This window comes from Pollachius pollachius (genome assembly GCF_949987615.1).
Source record: "Pollachius pollachius genome assembly, chromosome: 15".
Lineage (NCBI taxonomy): Eukaryota > Metazoa > Chordata > Actinopteri > Gadiformes > Gadidae > Pollachius > Pollachius pollachius.
Window position 1 is genome coordinate 17,164,088 of NC_136948.1, and position 19,025 is coordinate 17,183,112.

General features: G+C 47.4%; 2 protein-coding genes across 3 annotated transcripts; one reads left to right on the plus strand and one right to left on the minus strand.

Moving 5' to 3' along the window:
- Nucleotides 1–224: 224 nt before the first annotated feature.
- Nucleotides 225–9,724, minus strand: slc4a1ap (solute carrier family 4 member 1 adaptor protein; the record flags this gene model as incomplete). Of its 2 annotated transcripts, none has more annotated exons than XM_079752333.1 (14): nt 225–1,573; nt 2,235–2,298; nt 2,625–2,704; nt 3,488–3,565; nt 4,077–4,317; nt 4,542–4,635; nt 5,188–5,377; nt 6,483–6,552; nt 6,840–7,000; nt 7,371–7,510; nt 7,636–7,696; nt 8,141–8,266; nt 8,579–8,807; nt 8,891–9,724. In XM_079752333.1, the coding sequence occupies 14 exons, from the start codon at nt 9,722–9,724 to the stop codon at nt 1,524–1,526; spliced, it is 2,418 nt and encodes an 805-aa protein (XP_079608459.1). In that variant the 3' UTR covers nt 225–1,523. The 2 variants fall into 2 exon arrangements, with proteins under 2 accessions (XP_079608459.1, XP_079608460.1); XM_079752334.1 differs by having other exon boundaries at nt 4,542–4,638; nt 8,891–9,716.
- A 230-nt stretch (nt 9,725–9,954) lies between these two features.
- On the plus strand, nt 9,955–18,012 carry supt7l (SPT7 like, STAGA complex subunit gamma). The gene is made up of 5 exons (XM_079752037.1): nt 9,955–10,018; nt 10,233–10,662; nt 12,951–13,275; nt 15,265–15,502; nt 17,603–18,012. Exons 2-5 carry the CDS (start codon nt 10,238–10,240, stop codon nt 17,905–17,907), a joined length of 1,293 nt encoding a protein of 430 aa, XP_079608163.1. The 5' UTR covers nt 9,955–10,018; nt 10,233–10,237; the 3' UTR covers nt 17,908–18,012.
- Nucleotides 18,013–19,025: the final 1,013 nt, after the last annotated feature.

The following is a 19,025-nucleotide window of genomic DNA, read 5'->3' on the forward strand; positions in this document are numbered from 1 at the left end:
AGCTGTGGACAAAGAGAGGGACTGAAAGTGAAGGTCGAGGAGGTCAGAAATGTTAACACAAATCCCAGAGTATGTCTGAGAGGCAAGCAGAAAGAATGAAATAAAAAGACACTGATGCAAAGCAGAGGTTCAAACTCAATTGAAAACAGGCGTCAACAGGAAGCACTGAAAATAAACCTCAAACAAAATCAAGAAACCTGATGCAACACATAATTACACAGACATTTATTAAACAGGTTACAAAATACAAAAGCTTTTTTCATGGTTTCACTATGGTTTAAATTCAGAGGCAGGCTGCGATGTGGTTGGAGAAAATACAACAAAAGAAAGCTGTGGAAAGAGAATGGTTGTGTGTATAGATTTGGCCTTAAGACAGCATACCACGCACACACACAAACACACACAAGGTTGAGTCACAGTTACAGACAATCCTGTTAAAAGTACTCCGTACAGAGATGGGCAGTGTGTGTGTGTGTGTGTGTGTGTGTGTGTGTATACACTCATACATGCACACACACACACACACAAACACACGCATAGAATAAACTACACTTAGCTTGACTCATTATCAGCTTGCGTTTCATCCAGTAAGCTATCCAAGTGTCCAGATGGTCAGAAAAGCTGCTTCAATGCTCACTTTATCTACCACCACACCCCGCCTCCCCTCTCCTGTCTCTCTTTTATGCACTCTCCTTTAAAAAAAAAAAGGTCATGCCAAAAACTTCTAGAGCAGCCAAGTAGGGGTGTGGATCCAGATTGGATGTCAGGTGGATTAAGCTGAAATGGGTGCGGCAGAGAGCCTCTTTAATCTGAACAGAGATCAGTTGGTAGGATGGGACTGCCTGCTTCTTGGTGACATACAACAAGGCTAGTGTGGTTATATAGTTCATGGCAAGCGAGTGCCGTACCCATATAGATAAAGGAAAGTTCTTTACGGCCCTTCGTTTGCACTCTATTGGGCACTATATGGGGGAGCATGTTTGCCTAACCACACCAAGCGGTAGTGATATACATCGAGAGTGGCCAGTGGTTATTAGACTGTTACAAAACAGTTGGGGGGGGTTAAAGTACAGTTTGAATGACCTGCTGCTGGGTGGGATGGCAGATGATGTGGAACACGCCAGATCGCCGCTTCCTCGTTCCTGTCAGGCCCCTTAAAGGGTTAGCGCTTTACACCATTTCCAATGTCCTACAATGTGCAGGCACAAAACATCCACTTAAGTATTTCTGGACCCGCTGGACTTCCGACCCGCTTTATCGGAGTCGAGAAAGGATCCATAGATCGCAGGTCCAATCGTTTATCGCCATATATCATTTAAATAAGGTTGCAAATCGGTGACATGTTGCTTGGCGTCCGTAAATGAGGTGTAAGCTCATCTCGAAGAGGCCCTTCTCTCCGCACCTGGGGGGCCGAGGGGTGGACCCCACCGGCGCTCCCTAAGTGCCGACGATTCCCTTGCTTTGGGTTCATGGTGAAAAAAAGAATGGAGGAAAGAAAGTGCCGTAGTCGCAATGGTCTCCCTCTAGTAGCCAAATTTCTCGTTCAGGTGGGTGCGGCCGTCTCCACTCTGACCTGCGGAGACAAGAGGAGCCGTGTCACCCTTTTACTTCCTTTAATGCGTCACTGAATTCATGGCAGGTGAGACAACAGGTGTGGCCGGCAGCATTCCACCCTTTAGGTTGGCAGAGTTGGGCATCATGCCCGCACCTCCGGCCGCACGCCGCCAACATGGCCGGCCCCACGGCGTTCTCTCTCCCCGGCCCCGAGTGCACGGGGACCTACTCATTACGGTAGTCGAGTTCCACCCGGGAGGCAAAGCACTATGGGGGTTTTCTTTTGCCGCTGAACCCAAATGGCATTTTGGCAGTTTTGACTCTTATCCTTCAAAGTGACTTTGAAGTCACTTTGAACTGCGTTTCCTGCCCTGATGATGTAAAAATAAATACCATTCAGGCGGTTTACTTCAAGCCGTTTTCCCAGATTGTGTTTTCCTCTCAGATTGACATCCAGTGGATCACACAGCGTAATCAATGTCAAGAGATTATGCTCCCCATATCAACCGGCATTTCTCCCAAGGCAATTCATCGTTGTTAGACGTCAACCATTGGCTCTTACAAACATGCATGTGATTCTGACCGCTACTCCGACCAACGGAAAGGAGTAGTACAAACACGCTGTCAGGAGATGTTTCCTGGGTTTGGGTGTGAAGCGGTCAACGAAACCCTGTTCCTACCTGTGGGAGGGACCCAGACACAATAATCGGGGTCGTCCTCTGGGTACGGTCCAGTCACCGGGGGCTTGGGAAGAAAAAATGTAGAAGAATTACAAAACGGTTGGAGATTACATACCAAAAATCCCCCCTTATTAATGTTAGTGTTTATGGCACTGGCTCCACTGATCCTTCGCTGTTTTTGATTCATTTTGTTTCATGTGTTCTGTGAAGGCGAAAATAAGTTGACGAGTTTGCAGACAGTAAAATATTCATCCATTCATCCATCGTCCGGAGTTAAAGGTTGGTTGACTTGTGCGTTGGCCGGCTGACCGCAACACAGACAGGGGTGGCGGGGGCGTCAGGGTGCGTGACATGAATTCAAACAGACAAGGCCTGGCAAGAAGGGCTCACCCTGCTGGGTCCCAGCGCTTTCTTTCTGCCACTCCTCTTTGGACTGGGCTGCACCGCTGTCTCTCCTCCTTCTCCCGAGGCTGGGGCCAGACAGGCACAGAGACAGAGACAGACCGAGGGAGGGAGAGACAGACACAGAGAGGGAGGGAGAGACAGAGAGACAGACAGAGACACAGAGAGGGAGACAGAGACACAGAGAGGGATGGAGAGAGAGAGAGAGAGACAGAGACACAGAGGGAGGGAGAGAGAGACAGACAGACAGAGACACAGAGAGGGAGGGAGAGACAGAGAGACAGACAGAGACACAGAGAGGGAGGGAGAGACAGAGACACAGAGAGGGAGGGAGAGAGACAGACAGAGACACAGAGAGGGAGGGAGAGACAGAGAGAGAGAGGGAGAGACAGAGAGACAGACAGAGAACCAGAGAGGGAGACAGAGACAGAGACACAGAGAGGGATGGAGAGAGAGAGAGAGACAGAGACACAGAGAGGGAGGGAGAGACAGAGACACATAGAGGGAGGGAGAGACAGAGACAGAGACACAGAGAGGAAGGGAGACAGAGACACAGAGAGGCAAGGAGAGAGAGACAGACAGAGACACAGAGAGGGAGAGACAGACAGAGACACAGAGAGACAGACAGAGGAACAGAGAGACAGAGACAGAAACAGAGCGAGAGAGACAGCAATAGACCGAGAGAGACGGACGGAGAGGGAGAGACAGACAGAGAGATAGAGAGAGGGACAGAGACAGCAATAGACCGTGAGAGACGGACGGAGCAGTTGCATGAGGGCCAATATTGCTAAGCTGCAGATAATGACATAAAATGAATGAATGAATAACCCTATCAAAAAAGAAATGCCCACCAGGACTTGAAGAGGGAGCCATCTTGGGGCTGACGGAAGGTCGTCGCTTCTCCTCTGCCTTCGGCTTGTCTCGGTGCTCTGATAGAAAATAATATTAACATGAAAGACATTGAATGAAGGACAATAGATCGGCGTATACATATTTAACCCCAACGACAATAGATCGGCGTATACATATTTTAACCTTACTATCAAGAAATAATGGCTTTGTTTGTCGTTTGGCTAAACAGATACATTTTATTAAACAGGAAATGAAGTGGACCTTTTTTGTAATGAATAATTTGTTTAGTCATTCAGTTTGAGGAAGGTCATGCATCTCAAGCAAGATGCCCGTGTGCTTCATAACTACTGCCACCCAGTGGCAGTAATAAAAAGAAGGAGGGGTTTACGAGTTATTAACCATTTCAATTCAAAAAGGTAAAGTTGAAATAGAGCAGCCTTCAAGAAGAGCCTGTAATTAAACTGTACAGCATCACATGGACCCTCTCCAGCACACACAAACTACCCCATGCTAATCCTCCAAATCAAAGAGGTGCATCGTCGGAGCCCTGGTGGCGTTGGGCACGGCGCCTTCTCCATCCCTTCTCACCGTCGCTGTGCAGGGAGGAGGCGGGCTGCTCGTCCTCTGCAGTACCCGCGGGGGACCAGGCCTGGGGCTCCGCGGGGGTCGGAGAGCCGCCGCCGCTGTCTTTACTGCTGTCCACCTTCTCCTGAAGTTTTACAGCTCGCTCCTCCTCCTCCTCGTCCTCCTCATCCTCTTCCTCCTCCACATCTCCGCCTTTCATGTTGAAGAGCTCTGATGGAAGGTTGGCGCGTTTAGGGGGCAACTTCTACAAGAGAGAGAGACAGAAAGACAGAAAGACAGAGAGAGAAAGATAGAGAGTGAGAGAGAACGAGAGAAGGGTAAGAGGGATGTGCTTTAGAAATGAAAATGAAAGGCAGTTGAGGTATGGCGAGTACAATGATCAGAGGACAACAACTATACATTTACTGGTCACGCTAATAATTGAATTATGACAATCATAAGAGACTGGACTAAAACGTTTGTACCCACCCCGATAGTACCGGTCTTCAGTTTGTATTTGGTGCCTCCCTTCATGGCCCCAAACAATGGTAAGGCTTTCTTTGGCTTCAGTGGATCTGAGGAACTGCTATCCGCCATGCACACATCACGGTGACATTTGGTTAATTAAGCTTCAGCTAAGGTAAACATCTAGGTGGATACGCTCACCTGCGATGTCATAAGGGGCAGATTTTTCAAAACGGTTTGTAACTGCTAATAACACCACACCTGGTGGCATGTCATGGGACCTTTGAATGACGCAGTTATATTTACAATGCTAAAAAGCATTGAAATATTCTTGAGTGACGCTTAAGCGGGAGAATGTTTAAACTATGTGTATTCGTAGCTCATTGTGATTTCACCGCAAATCAATATTCTCCCAATGTTTCGCAAAAAAATGTTTCCCTTCATCCCAACTGTATTTAGCTCATGCACACAAACCCCAAAATCCCTTTATAAAAATGACCTTTCAGAACAAAAAAAACGTCTTATCACCATTGCTACATGCTATTATTAACCAATTAGGGGTTATTAATAAAATATCAAACTCAGGAATGCTAACTGGCACAGACTGCAGGGATGGGGGTTCGACCCCAGCATCTGTGGGTGCTGGGGGCCAGGCCCTGGGGGCCCTCACCTGGGCTGCAGGGAGGGCAGCTGGGCCGGCCTGGTGAGCTCCACCAGCTTGTGTAGTCTCTGCATCTCTTTGCGCAGGTCGGCCACGTGCACGTGGAGCTTCCGGCGCTCCACCGCGTCCATGGCCGCCTCGCTGCGCACGGCGCTCATGAAGGCGTCCAGGGGGTCCTCGCTGGAGCAGCCCGAGGTGTCTGTAGAAAGAGTGAGGGTCCGGGGGGAGCAGGGGGGGATTGAGGTAATGGAGAGATACAATGGCAACCACTAGGGGGAGCACTAAACTATGTACTGCATTGAGTATTATGTAGGGGTTACGAGGGTGGATTCAGACCAATTCAGACGTTGCATAGTTCAGTGCAGACTGCTGCAATGATGTGGGTGCGAGTGTCACTTCATGGCCCATTGGTGTGACGTCATGTTGTGATACAACGCCAAGCGACTGCACGGCGACTCACTTCTTCGTACTTCCTCGTGGCAGCTCGGGAAAGAACAACATGGCTGCGAGTGCGACCTGTCGTACTTCCATCTTCCCAGCTGCACGGTAAACAGCGAATGCTACAATGCTGACGCGACATGGTACACAAGGTTCTTCTCCCAGTGGGCGTCTTCCCGGTCGGATCGCTGGCTTACGGGATTGACCATCACAGAGTGACGTTAGGTTGCGTTTCTCCGAAAGTTCATTCTATTGCGGCAGCTTAAACGCATTACCCCCATTCAAATGAATGGTTGAACTGGGTTTTTAGCAGATACGCCTGAATCGGCCATTAGGGAACTGTGGTGTTCTGACTGGTACTCCACAAATCCACCTGTTTGGCAGAAGTTGCTCTATTAAAGCCTCACGTGGAATGCGATATTTGCCTCAAGGGAACTTAAGTAGGACATTACTTTTTATTAGAATCTTTTTTAAAGATTAAAATATATTTACAATTAAATAGGCCTATATATATTATCCATCTTGGTTTGAGCTTTCAGTAATCTATTTGGTGTACAATAACATATTTTATTACTTCCATAAAATGTTTGTTGTTTGGGATTTCAAAATAAAAAGCAGCATTTTTGATTGAGCCTCAATTCCATTCAATTACACTGGGAAATAACAATAAATAAATAGCATATACGGCTCTGTCCATTTTCATAGCAACCGAATAACAACTATATCATAATCTATACAGCACACAAAAACTTTTATAGAGGGCTTGGCTAACAGGCAAGGAACCCAAAGCACGCCCTATGGACCCATTCATGCCCAACACACACGCACAGACGCACACACGCACAGACGCGCGCACACACACTTACCTTTCCCCCCGGCGTTGAGCTTTTTTAGGCTCTCGCTCAGCTCTTTCTCCACACCTGCCAGTTTGGCAACCTTAACAGAAACAAACACACTCAGGACAAATGGAGGTGAAAGCTGAAGCCGTTGATTCCCTGTAATGCGTGTGTAAACCCTGACTGACCCTGATGAATGTCTTGAGGTTGTACTTTTCTATGGCTATAACCGAGTAACAAGAAAGATACAAAAGTATCCGTGTATCTAAAAGGAGAATGCAGGCACTATGGTTTTTGATTTGGGGGGCTCATTTCCTTACAAAAATGCTCTTTAAATATCGGTCTTTTAAAAAAAAGCCTAAACGGCGAGGGGTGTGCAGTTCATACCAGCGTGTCGTACGTCTCAGGCCGCTCTGCGATCTTGCCGGCCTTCTTCATGCGCTCCTTCCTCTTCCTCTCCACGGCGCCTGTGCGGTCCAGGAAGGTGTCGTCGTCGCTGCCGTAGTAGTCCTCGTCCTCCCAGTTCTTCTTCCTACGCTTGCGGGACACTGAGTGTTCCAGTGGGGTGTGGAGGACAGTGGGCAGGGGAAGGGAGGCCAATGAGAGGAAAGATGAATTTAGTTCAAAACTAAAAAGTCCAAGTCTAATCTTTGCTTATCCTTATTTTTACTTTTCTAGGTGTTTTTAGTTTTTAAAGTTTTGAAGGTAATTTTTTCCCTTGATATTTCTTAGTTATTAGTCTTTTCTTGGTCGTTCCATTTTTCCTTTCGCACAATCCGCGCAGACCTATCAGCACACACTTCTTTAAATCCTTTGAATCCTTGTGTGTTTAAAAACAAAGCGCTTGGCCTCGGCTTGACAATTATTGGCTCCTCAGAAAGGTTGTTCCGAGGGGCCAAATCCGATTGGACGCCTCACCCGCTTCCTGGCGCAGCACGCCCCTGGCCTCCAAGATGCGACAGGACTCCAGGCAGCACTGGATGGCTGCGTCTTTCTTCTTCCCAGTGTGGGTCACCTCGGCAACCAGCTGCTTGCCTGAAGCATCGTCCACTGGCAGCCTGGAGGGTACACAGTACGGATACGGGCTGCTGGATGAAGGTACACTGACACTAGTGGCCAAGACCTACGATGTTAGCATTGAGTTTACCACCACAGTACAAATGTATTTCTCTTCCGTCCTTACTTTATCCTACAGAGCCACGTGCCGTGGTTTTGGTCCTCGTATTCAAACTCCAGCTCCTCTCCTAGGCGGAAGAGTGACATACAGTTGTCCATTTAGAAGGTTTGAAGGGGGAAATAATAGTTATAATAATGATCCATTAATGGGTTTTGCCATGTTGTTAATGTACACATCAGACAACTGCATTTTTTCAAGCCTCAGAACAAACGCAAGGAATACCTTTTTTTTCATAGCTCAAAATAACTCGTAGTTGCCGTTTTGTGTCAGGTCATTGCATTGAAGGAACACACACACACACACACACACACACACACACACACAAACACTTTGTACATTTCTAATCTGAGGCTTTACAACCGTTAAACATGCAGTTCCGTCCCAAGAAAGGAGTCAATCCCATGTCTCTGGGAGTGTGAAGGAACACTTCAAACGAACCCCCCCCCTCTTCAGACCCACGCCCCTTTGGGGAGGTCCCAGACACCAGAGCCCTGGTCTCTTTTCATCTCACCTTCTCTGTCATAGAAGCCCTGCAGAGCTTTCTTGGGGTCCTTCAGGTAGGCTGCCTCCTGGTCCTCCTGGAACTCTGTGGCAAACGGGTTCTCCTCCTCGTCTTCCTCGGGAGCGGCCTCCTCAGCTGCAACAGACAGAGAGGGTAAATGCAAAGGATTGTGTGTCTGTGGGCGGGAGGCTTGATACAAGCAATTTGACAAACAATATTTCTTCCAGTCTGAGTATACAATCTAGAATGTATACAAAGAAAAAGAAAAAAGATAGATGGTATAAACTAGTAGCGTCATTCTTGAATTAGCTTTACTTACCCTGCGGCCATCTCGGTTCTAAAGGCCAGCTAGTTGGGGGAACCTGAATGTGAACATTATAGGTAGACGAGCCAACGCAGGGCCACTTGACACAGGTGTAGCTCATTCATTATGCATTCCAAGCTTACCCATTCCCCAGGAGCAGCCTGAATCTCCTTTCTTTCCTTTCCCCAGGTTCTTGTGGCCTGCTCCTTCCCCCTCAATCTCTCCCTCCTTGACGTCCATGTCCTCATCCTCCTCATCATCAGAGCCTTCTCCCATCATCCTCTTCTCGAGCTCTGCTCTCTGCTTGCGGGAGCGCTCTTTCAACTCTGTCACCGTATGCTTCGACTCCTCCTCCTCGTCGAACTCCGGACCCTGTGGAATGGTTATAAAGTTGCAAATGTTTATCTCGTAGAGGTAAATGGCAGCATTGTATTGCTTAGAGATCCATTCTTTACCTGCAGAATAAAGAGTCTGGTGCTCCCGCCAAACTTTAGCACATGGCCTACATGCAATCTGACGTATGTCTTTGGAGGAATTTTGATTTTGTTCACAACGGTGCCGTGTGTGCTTCCTAGGTCATGAATGTAGAATCCTCTCTCCTCGCCCTCAATGCCATCTTCCCCAGACTGGCCCCGGTACTGCAAGACCGCGTGATACCTGGAGATGGAGGGATGCTCCAACGAGACGTCACACACGGGTAGACGACCGACTACGAAGTAACTGCTGTGTGAGAGAGGTAATGTGTCCAAAATAGCACCGTTCTTCAAGATTTCGAGTTCATACGGAATCTCTGACGCAATTCCTCCCCACAGTGGCTCTGTGTATGGGATCGGGGGGTGAGGCTTGAATTTAGCAGCAGGTGGACCGTTGACTGGATATATCCTTGGTCCCGCTTCCTTGGTTTTCCCAGGTGCGACCACCTTCTCCTGGACGGATGCCATATCGCCATCTTCTTGATCTGTATTTGGAGACTTGCTTTCGTTTACAGAACTCGAACTTGGACCCCGAGGAATTTCGTCTTCAACTTTGCGTTCATCCTTCTCACTCTTAAAGTGGGTTGGTTCGAGCACTGGCTTGGAAGGAGGAACACCGCGCTTGATGGCGAGGGACGGTGCTGCAAAAAGAGCTGGTATCTTAAAAGTGTCATCAACTTCTTTTTCTTCTTGATTACGATTTGATTCCTTTACGACACAATTATCAGTATTCACGGCCTCGTTAGTTTCCATGGCAGAGTGGGTTTCTTGTTCTGCAATATTTTCATGCACTTCTGACTGCGAGGAGTCCGCCATGTTTATTTGGTTCTCTAGTAAAAGTGTCCGGGTCCTAAATCGCAAAATTAGCAATTTTGAATTGAGGAATCATATACAGATATATACATGCTTTTAATTTAATGATATGCATATAAATCTAAAATAATATTCACGATGAATTGATGTTTACAACATTTCATGTGATTTACTTTATTACTTAGCGGAACCAATATCTAGGCGTAGGGTTGTTCACCCGAAGTGTTTTGCTAGAAGGACTCTAGCTGCGGTTCTGTGTCGTTCATACAAAACTCCATGATTCACAGTTTCAAAGATGTAAGTTAATTTACTTTGGTTGAATACACTATCTTTATATATATATATAAAAGTATAATAATAAATACCAATGCTAAACTTCTAGATGCAACTGTTTGTAAATTAGGGACAGCTATTAAAGTGTATTGTATTCCAACATCTTGGGATGTTGGAATACAACGTGATGTTTATGTGATGTTTTTTTGATAAAAAACCTGTTTGTATCTTTAACCAGTCAACATGATGAGGTATTGGGGAGAGATACCGGGACCGGCTGCCGCCCCTCCTAGCCGCAGCTCCTTTGACCTGCTACAGCGCGAGTTTCGCTCCGTGGAGGTGCAGGACCCACCGCTCCACCAACCGTCCGCCCAGCGCCCCCGACCCACCACAATGCTGGACATCCCGTCTGAGCCCTGCAGCCTCACCATTCACACAGTACAGCTGTGCCAGCATGTCCGCCGCCTCCGTAGCCTGCTGACAGCTGCCCAGACGCAGGGCTTATCAACCTCTGAGGGCGGCAACAGACTCGATGAGGCCGATACAAACCTTCCCCTTCGACCCCCGACACCACCAGCCATGCCAGACGACCTCCTGCCCCTGGACAGCAAAGCCCCTCGGCAGCCCTTCCAACTTCACCACAGCGATCCTGAAAGTGATTTCTATATGTGAGTCGTACTGGGATCATAAGGACCGAGCGATATCGACAAAACCTTGATACTAGGCCCTTTATGTAACCCAACAACACTCTAGAATTAGTTACCGAGGCACAGAGTGACCCAATAACTTAGTAAGACCCCGTAGTATGACCCATTTGTTCAACACTCCTCCTCCTCTGATGATGCTGCAACCTCCAGTAGTCTGGTGCAACACAACTGCTTTCATTTGTTCCCTGTTTGTTAATATTGATAGACCAGGCTACTGCGGCATAGCAGCAGCCAATATACAGTATGTGAGTCATAGTTGAAAACAGGCGCGTCGTTAGACCTAGGCATTCGAGGCTATAGCCCCGGATCTTTTGGGAATAGCCCCGGATAGCTGTGCCGTAAAAATAAAACAAACAAACATAAAGATGATGAAAATAGCCCCGTAGAGTATACTTCTTTGTGGTTGCATTACCAGAAGCCACAGATGCAACACTGTAGCCAGTGAAAATTGCAAAATTCTGACGTGTCCATATATGGGCAGATTTAGAATAATTTGAACGTCGGTATTCTTTCTTCTCTATGCATAGCGCATCTCGTCGATATTGCTGTTTCGTTCTGCTAGCCTGTTAGTGAGATCAGAGAGTGTTGAGAAGGACAGTAATTAAATATCTTTGGTAAGATGGATATAAGAAGAGAGACCCGCAGTGAATTCAACCCGGTCCACTTGACATCGGGTAGGTGCATGACAGTGGTACCGTAAAACTTCAATAGCCCAGGCTTTTATTTGTTTCTATCACTGAACTTTCGAACAAAACTCTTACTCAGCAACGATGGGAAATACTATCAAATGTATTATTTAAACCAGTATGAATATTACCATACATGTTTACCAGGCAATCGAATAACGCCTGCACGCACGCACACACACACACACACACACACACACACACACACACACACACACACACACACACACACACACACACACACACACACACACACACACACACACATACAGGCGGTGTGGTAATCGGGAGAGTTGGGAGAATTCCCTGTGGGCCGTTAACGTTTCTGGCCCGCCGGGCTGATTACTGCGGGATAACAATATTGCGCTATAAAAGTTCCGTGCAGCGCTGTCCGGCAGCCTGAGCTGTGCAACCGCAATTTCTCACTCACTCAACACACGCAACACATACAATCTGTCAACGTCGCAACCAATTCGATTTTGTCTAGAGGGGAGTGACTGAGCGCCCCCACTCTTGTGCAGGCTCGAACAGAGTGACACACACACACACACACACACACACACACACACACAGTTTTTTTTTAAGGAGTTTTTCAACCGCTCCGTATCGAGCTTGTTCCACGCTTTAGGCACCCAGGCTACTAGTAAGTTGACTATGAACACTTATTGAAGTTTAACATTTTTTTCAGCAAATTTGACAACTGACAGATGCAATATTGTAGCCAGTGAAAACCGCAAAATTCTGACGTGTAGATTTAGAATCATTTGTTGCAAATTTGATTCTCTATGCATAGCGCATCTTGTCGATATTGCTGTTTAGTGCTGCTCTAGTTTGCACAGATTCAGGAGACCCGCAGTCAATTCAACCCGGTCCACTTGACATCGGTGTAGCTGCATGACAGTGTTTATTTGGCTACAGGCTTTTCTAATCTAGTCTCATTTTGGCTGCTGGTGTATGTGGTGCACTTTCCTATCCTTAACATAAACATTAACCTACTCAGTAGGCTTGCCCCGACGTGAGTCAGACACATGACGATTGGTCTTTCCTTTACTTCTCAAACTACGTTACAATTGCATGTTCATCAGCCCGATTTTCAAATTTTCTCGGGGGAGAAACCCCCGGAAACCCGGTCTTAAAAGGGCTCTAACTTCTGCTCTACATCCCTGAATGTTTTCAGTTGCTAGCGACGCTCCTGGTTGAAAACATTTACACATTTGTTTCAACGCGGTAGAAACAGGATCCAGCTGAATTCATGTTTAGGAAGTACTTATCTTGAAAGATTGATTTGAGAATCCTGAAAGTATTCAACCTCACTGTTTGGAATAGGATCCCCCATATGGGACCCAGGAAAGATGGATCCATTGGGCTAATTCTTTTGGCTCCAAAAATATGCATGGATAATATTATATTAAATTATATATATATAATAAATTTGTATAAGTCTATTTACATTCAAATGTAAAGTGCTCTACAAATAAAATGTAGTATTATTATTATTAAATCCAGAAAAACTAAAATAATGTTATATCCCATCTCTCTCGCCCCTGTCTCCCTCCTCCTCAGAGGCAAAGGCGAGCCGGTGACGGAGCTCAGCTGGCCGTCCTGCCGGCAGCTGCTCTACCAGTCGGTGGCCACGGTGCTGGCCCACGCCGGCTTCCAGTCGGCCCAGGAGAGCGTCCTGGAGACCCTCACCGACCTGGTGCACGAGCACTACCTGCGGCTCAGCCGGCTGCTGCGCGTGGCCGTGGACCGGGAGGCGCGTGTGGGCGCCAGCCCCTTCCCCGACGTGGTGGAGCAGGTGTTCCACGAGGTGGGCATCGGCAGCGTGCTGAGCCTGCAGCGCTTCTGGCAGGTGCGCATCAAGGACTACCACAGCAACATGCTGCAGGTGAGCAGAGGGACCAATCGACGGGGTGATGGTGGACCAATCGACGGGGTAATGGTGGACCAATCAACGGGCTAATGGTGGACCAATCGACGGGGTAATGGTGGACCAATCGTTGGGGTAATGGTGGATCAATCGATGGGGTAATGGTGGACCAATCGTTGGGGTAATGGTGGACCAATCGACGGGGTAATGGTGGACCAATCGTTGGGGTAATGGTGGATCAATCGTTGGGGTAATGGTGGATCAATCGTTGGGGTAATGGTGGATCAATCGTTGGGGTAATGGTGGATCAATCGTTGGGGTAATGGTGGACCAATCGTTGGGGTAATGGTGGATCAATCGTTGGGGTAATGGTGGACCAATCGTTGGGGTAATGGTGGATCAATCGATGGGGTAATGGTGGATCAATCGATGGGGTAATGGTGGACCAATCGACGGGGTAATGGTGGATGAATCGACGGGGTAATGGTGGATGAATTGTTGGGGTAATGGTGGACCAATCGACGGGCTAATGGTGGACCAATCGATGGGGTAATGGTGGACCAATCGTTGGGGTAATGGTGGATCAATCGACGGGGTAATGGTGGACCAATCGTTGGGGTAATGGTGGATGAATCGACGGGGTAATGGTGGATGAATCGATGGGGTAATGGTGGACCAATTGACGGGGTAATGGTGGACCAATCGACGGGGTAATAGTTGATCAATCAACAGGGTAATGGTGGATAAATCGATGGTGTGGATCAATCGATGGGGTAATGGTGGATCAATGGAAGGGGTAATGGGGGATACAGGGTTTCTGCGGGGTTAAAGGTATGCTAAAGGTATTAAAAGGTAGTAAATGAACATAGCCCAAATTAAGGCAATTAAAAAGTAATAAACATCATCTGACGAGGTATTACATTTTCGAACCCCCATCCAACTTGGCCTATGAGTTTTTCAATTTGTGTAACTTACGTGCAGGCCTATCTCCTAAAATTACTAAAACTTGCGTGGATTTATTTTTATGTGGCGAGTAGAACCTGAGTGATGTCACGCGGTGTTTGTTTAAGCGAACCTCGCCCGTGCGCTGAAACAAACTGGGTACCCGACTGGCTTGCTGCCTATCCTCTTCGCAAGCTTGCTTCTGTTAGTTATAAGTCATTTGAAAGACATTATGGGGAAATGCACCTTTTCCCATAAAATGGCTTGTCGTGCCACTTGACGGGACGCTGCGCCTCCTCTCTGCCCACTCGCCTCTCCGTTGAGAATGCATTAGCAGGCGCGACAAACGCCTCCCGTGTGGAAAGCCCTTGATGCCACCTGAAGCAGAGTCCTGCAACCGTCAACAGTGGTTGATGTGTTTCTTTTGCACAGCAAACGAAACAACCACGGCGAGCACCAGATAGCGTAATTCCCCGGCTTCCCATCTAATGTGTCTAATTTTCCATCGGGTGCGGGTCGGGTGTCGATATCAATTTATAGTGGGACTGGTCGGGTGCGGAATGTAATTCGCGCTACTGTCGGAACACGGGTCGGATGTGGTTTTAAGTATTGCGGGTTTGCACACGGCTACTGTGCCAGTGCCAGTCAGAGTCCAGGTCGGAAGAACGAGTCAATAGTTTGCTTGCTCATTGATATAATACCGTTAGTTTCTATGCCTCAAATCATACTGTGTATACATTTAAAATTCTGAGAAACAACGTGAGCACTGATGCATCTACGTAGACAATTAAATGTGCATCATCGGGCTTGATTCAGAAACATGTAGGAATTGTGTCTGAATTTTCTACATGGACCTTACCTCCAGTAAACGGTCATATGTGACCCACAGGACGGCGGTCTTGGTTCACTTCCCTCTCCCGGCAGTAGCACTCACCCGGGGGCCTCTCTCTCTCTCCCCTGGGTTCCCTCTCCCGGCAGTAGCACTCACCCGGGGGCCTCTCTCTCTCTCCCCTGGGTTCCCTCTCCCGGCAGTAGCACTCACCCCGGGGGCCTCTCTCTCCCCAGGTGAGCAAGGACCTGTCCGAGGAGTACGAGCGGCTGGTGAACCCGGAGAAGGCCCTGGAGGACTCCAAGCCCCCGCGAATCAAGGAGGAGCCCCTGAGCGACATCTCCTTCCCCGTCAGCGAGGAGCCCGAGGCGGACCCGGCCTCCGGGGACCAGGCCCTGCCCATCGGTGTGCTCGGGGCCCACGGCGAGAGGCTCCCCGCGGGCCTGGACGGAGACCCCTCCCCACACGCCTCAGGTGGGCCCCACTGTTTGGTACATTTGATGTTTGAACATCGGGAAACGCCGTTTGGATTGGGTTGCTGTGGCACAATACTTCATGTGGGCTTACTGTTTGAGTATTGGTGCTAAAATACAGTTAGTTATTATTCATTATTTTCATTAATCCCAAATGGGAAATGAGGGTGTAATAGCCAAATTGTTATTTATTTATAAATGTGTGTGTGTGTGTGTGTGTGTGTGTGTGTGTGTGTGTGTGTGTGTGTGTGTGTGTGTGTGTGTGTGTGTGTGTGTATATATATATATATGTATGTATGTATGTATGTATGTATGTATGTATGTATGTATGTATGTATGTATGTATACATACATACATACATACATACATACATACATACATACATACATACATACATACATACATACATACATACATACATACATACATACATACATACATACATACATACAGGAATTAAAACTACAAAAATATCTAGGTGGATATATCTTTACACAAAGAGTAGTAGAATTCTAGATGAATATAATGATACATGTTAACATTACAGGCAAATGTGGTAGACTTTATTGGCAGTATAAGATGCATTATTGGATCAATACTTTATTGACCATTGAAACATGCGTATCTAGTGTCCCATTCAGCCCCTCCTGAGAGTCCACATATGCAATCAGCATTGTGCAAGTGTTCAGGGAAATGTGCAGCAGTTGTACGGGTAATGGCCAGTTTTAATGAGCTGCAGATATATAAATGTTGGGTCCAGAACGGTGGAAAATTCATTACTGTGTCTTCCATTCCACATCCGATACATGCAAAGGAAATATGGATTACAAACCACAGAAGGTATAGCTCACACACTTCCCCTATGGGTACACAATGCGTACGCACACACACTCTCGTCCCACCATAATGCGCAATGGGGAAAATAAGACAATCGAACAAAAGTGCTATTGCTGCTTATTATTAAAAATCGATTGCTTCGGGTGAGGATTGCGCGTATATTTGTTCTTGTTGGCCATCAGTTGTCACACAGAGTAATTTTAATTAAGGAAGGAGAGGTAGAGGTAGAGGCACAAGGAGATGAATAGTTGGGAGCGAGAGGAATCTGGAGGCAGGGGGAGGGGATGGTGTCTTCTTTCATGCTCCAAAAACCTCCAGTGCGCAGCCAGGTCATGTGTCTGACCGAGTGGCTTTGGTGGTTCACCATAACCTTCCCTGCCGTTTGGACCACCGTTCTAGTGATCTCCCACTTCCCTCTCGCAGTCAGACCGCCATGCTGGGCTGTTGCTGTTAAAACGAGGCGGAACACTTTCCTCTGAGCTCTGCCGGGCCGGCCCCCCGCGTGCCTCTGAGCAGCTCTGAGAACCATGGGACTGCTTCTCTCCTCTCCGCTCTTCCATCCAGAATGAAAGACAAAATCCCATTTGGAACTACTAGGATACACGTAGGCATTGGTTGACTATTGAATACAGGAATAGTTTTTAATGTTTTTATGTGAGGGTTGATGAGTAGGGATTACCAATTGGTCCACATTCAAGTCGGGCTGGTCGATTAATTGAATTTCGATCTCGATTTCGTAATAATCGATTTTTATTTATTTTATTTTATGTTGCAAGTGCAGCTGGATACATGTCTGTAAATTATTTAAGATTTGAACATTTTCTTTTGGACCATTTTGTGTCTTTTTTTAAATCGGAATTTCAAAGTTCTCAGTGACAAAGTGTTTTTGAGAGAGACATACTGAATAAATATATCATGTTTTCAAACTCAAAAGAATAATCGTTTGAATAATCGTGATTTCAATATTGACCAAAATAATCGTGATTATGATTTTTTTTCCATAATCGAGCAGCCCTACATTCAAGTGTAATCTACAGGGAGAGGTGATCAGTAATTAGCCATGCAGTCCTTTCATGATGCTATCAGGTATTTCATGTGTCAGAAATAGGCCTCCCAGCCATACACACTCCTAGAGAATGCGTGCATGCCCAATTCTAAAGGGCATTCCTACTGGCCAAGAGGCACACCCCCAACACTCTGGAAGGCCTCCTTCCTCGTGTACAGCAGTCCCATAACCCCCTGCCCCCCCCCCTCTCTCTGAAGGCGCCGGCCGAGGCGGCAGCCCCTCTCTCTGGCCACACGTGAAGATGGAGCCCCAAGACGGCGAGGAGGGCCAGGCGGCCAACCACCCCCACCCCCACCCCCACCACCTGGGAGGGGACGTGTTTGAGGAGGGCGGGCCCATGTCCACCATGAGCGAGTCCGGCGGCGCCATGGCGCCCTCGCCCACGGGCGGGGGGGCGGCGGCGGCCTCCGACGGCAGCTACGCCTCCCACTCGCCCGACTCCCTGATGGAGGCCTCTCCCGTCTTCAACCAGAGGCCCCGCAAGCGGGCCAAGAAGATGTGAGGATAATCTCTGACACACACACACACACACACACACACACACACACACACACACACACACACACACACACACACACACACACACACACACACACACACACACACACACACTTCGACAACGGAGCTTGTCAAAGGCACCTGAGCTCCCGGCAAAGTCTGCCACGTCGGTCGATCTGCCGTCTGACAAATGGTGTGTCGGACCTGTAAGGAGCGTCTTCCGCTCCACCGCTCCAGAAGAGTCGGGTGGACGCAGCAGCGGTTAGTGTGGGGACGGTCCACCCTCTTTACACCACCCCTGGATGTGTGTAAGCCCTGCCAGGTGGTGAGAGGAACCCCAGGCTGTTACCGTGCAGATCCATGAGGATCTGCATTGTATGAGGTGGGACACTCAGGCTTATTAAGTATGTTGTGTTTCTTTTTTTTTATCTTGTGTTTAAATGCAATGTATGAGTTATTTTGAGCGTTTTGTAGTGGAATATAGGGTTTGTGATTTACAACTGAAAGTGTACTTTTTCTAAGTTTGAAATCTATAGATGAAATATCTGATGACTAGCCTGTGAATCACTACGGGATGTTTATTTCATGAGCATCTCAAACCTCGTTTCTATACCAAACTTGTTTGTTTCATGCAACATACAGTATATCTTCAACGGCGTTAGCTTCTGCTGCTGAGTGCCTAGCTATAAACACTTAGGATGGCGGCATCTGTTGTTACCAAAAAGCTGTGAATGCAGCTCCACAGTCCGTAATGGCTTGGTGATCTGCATCATAAAGACGACATCAAGCCTGCGGTAATGGCTCATTAATTACAGCATTAATACATTTGGCATGCAAAATTAGCAAGCGTTTTTTAAAAGACTTCTCTTACTTATCTATTTGAGCGATAGACGGGTGCGTCCCTTTGACCCTGAGGACAAACAGATTTGGTCGTTGTGATTGCTTATATGTTTTCCTTCCACATTCGTATTGAATTCCTTTGAAATTATGTTTATTTGCACTGTCCCTATGGAGCTGCGGCTGAAATCCATTAAAAATGTTTCACTTATTAGTTTCCAGAGAAGATCAAAATGCAGCCTTCAGTCTGTTGTTGCCTGTCCTTTTTATGCAAATCTCCCTTGG

What these genes read in the sequence shown, in the direction of transcription:
- supt7l (XM_079752037.1), top strand. Translation starts at nt 10,238, where the DNA reads ATGATGAGGTATTGGGGAGAGATACCGGGACCGGCTGCCGCCCCTCCT. An exon ending in CCTGAAAGTGATTTCTATAT is followed by an intron (nt 10,663 to 12,950) that starts GTGAGTCGTACT and finishes CCTCCTCCTCAG; the next exon opens with AGGCAAAGGCGAGCCGGTGA. An exon ending in CCCCTCCCCACACGCCTCAG is followed by an intron (nt 15,503 to 17,602) that starts GTGGGCCCCACT and finishes CTCTCTCTGAAG; the next exon opens with GCGCCGGCCGAGGCGGCAGC.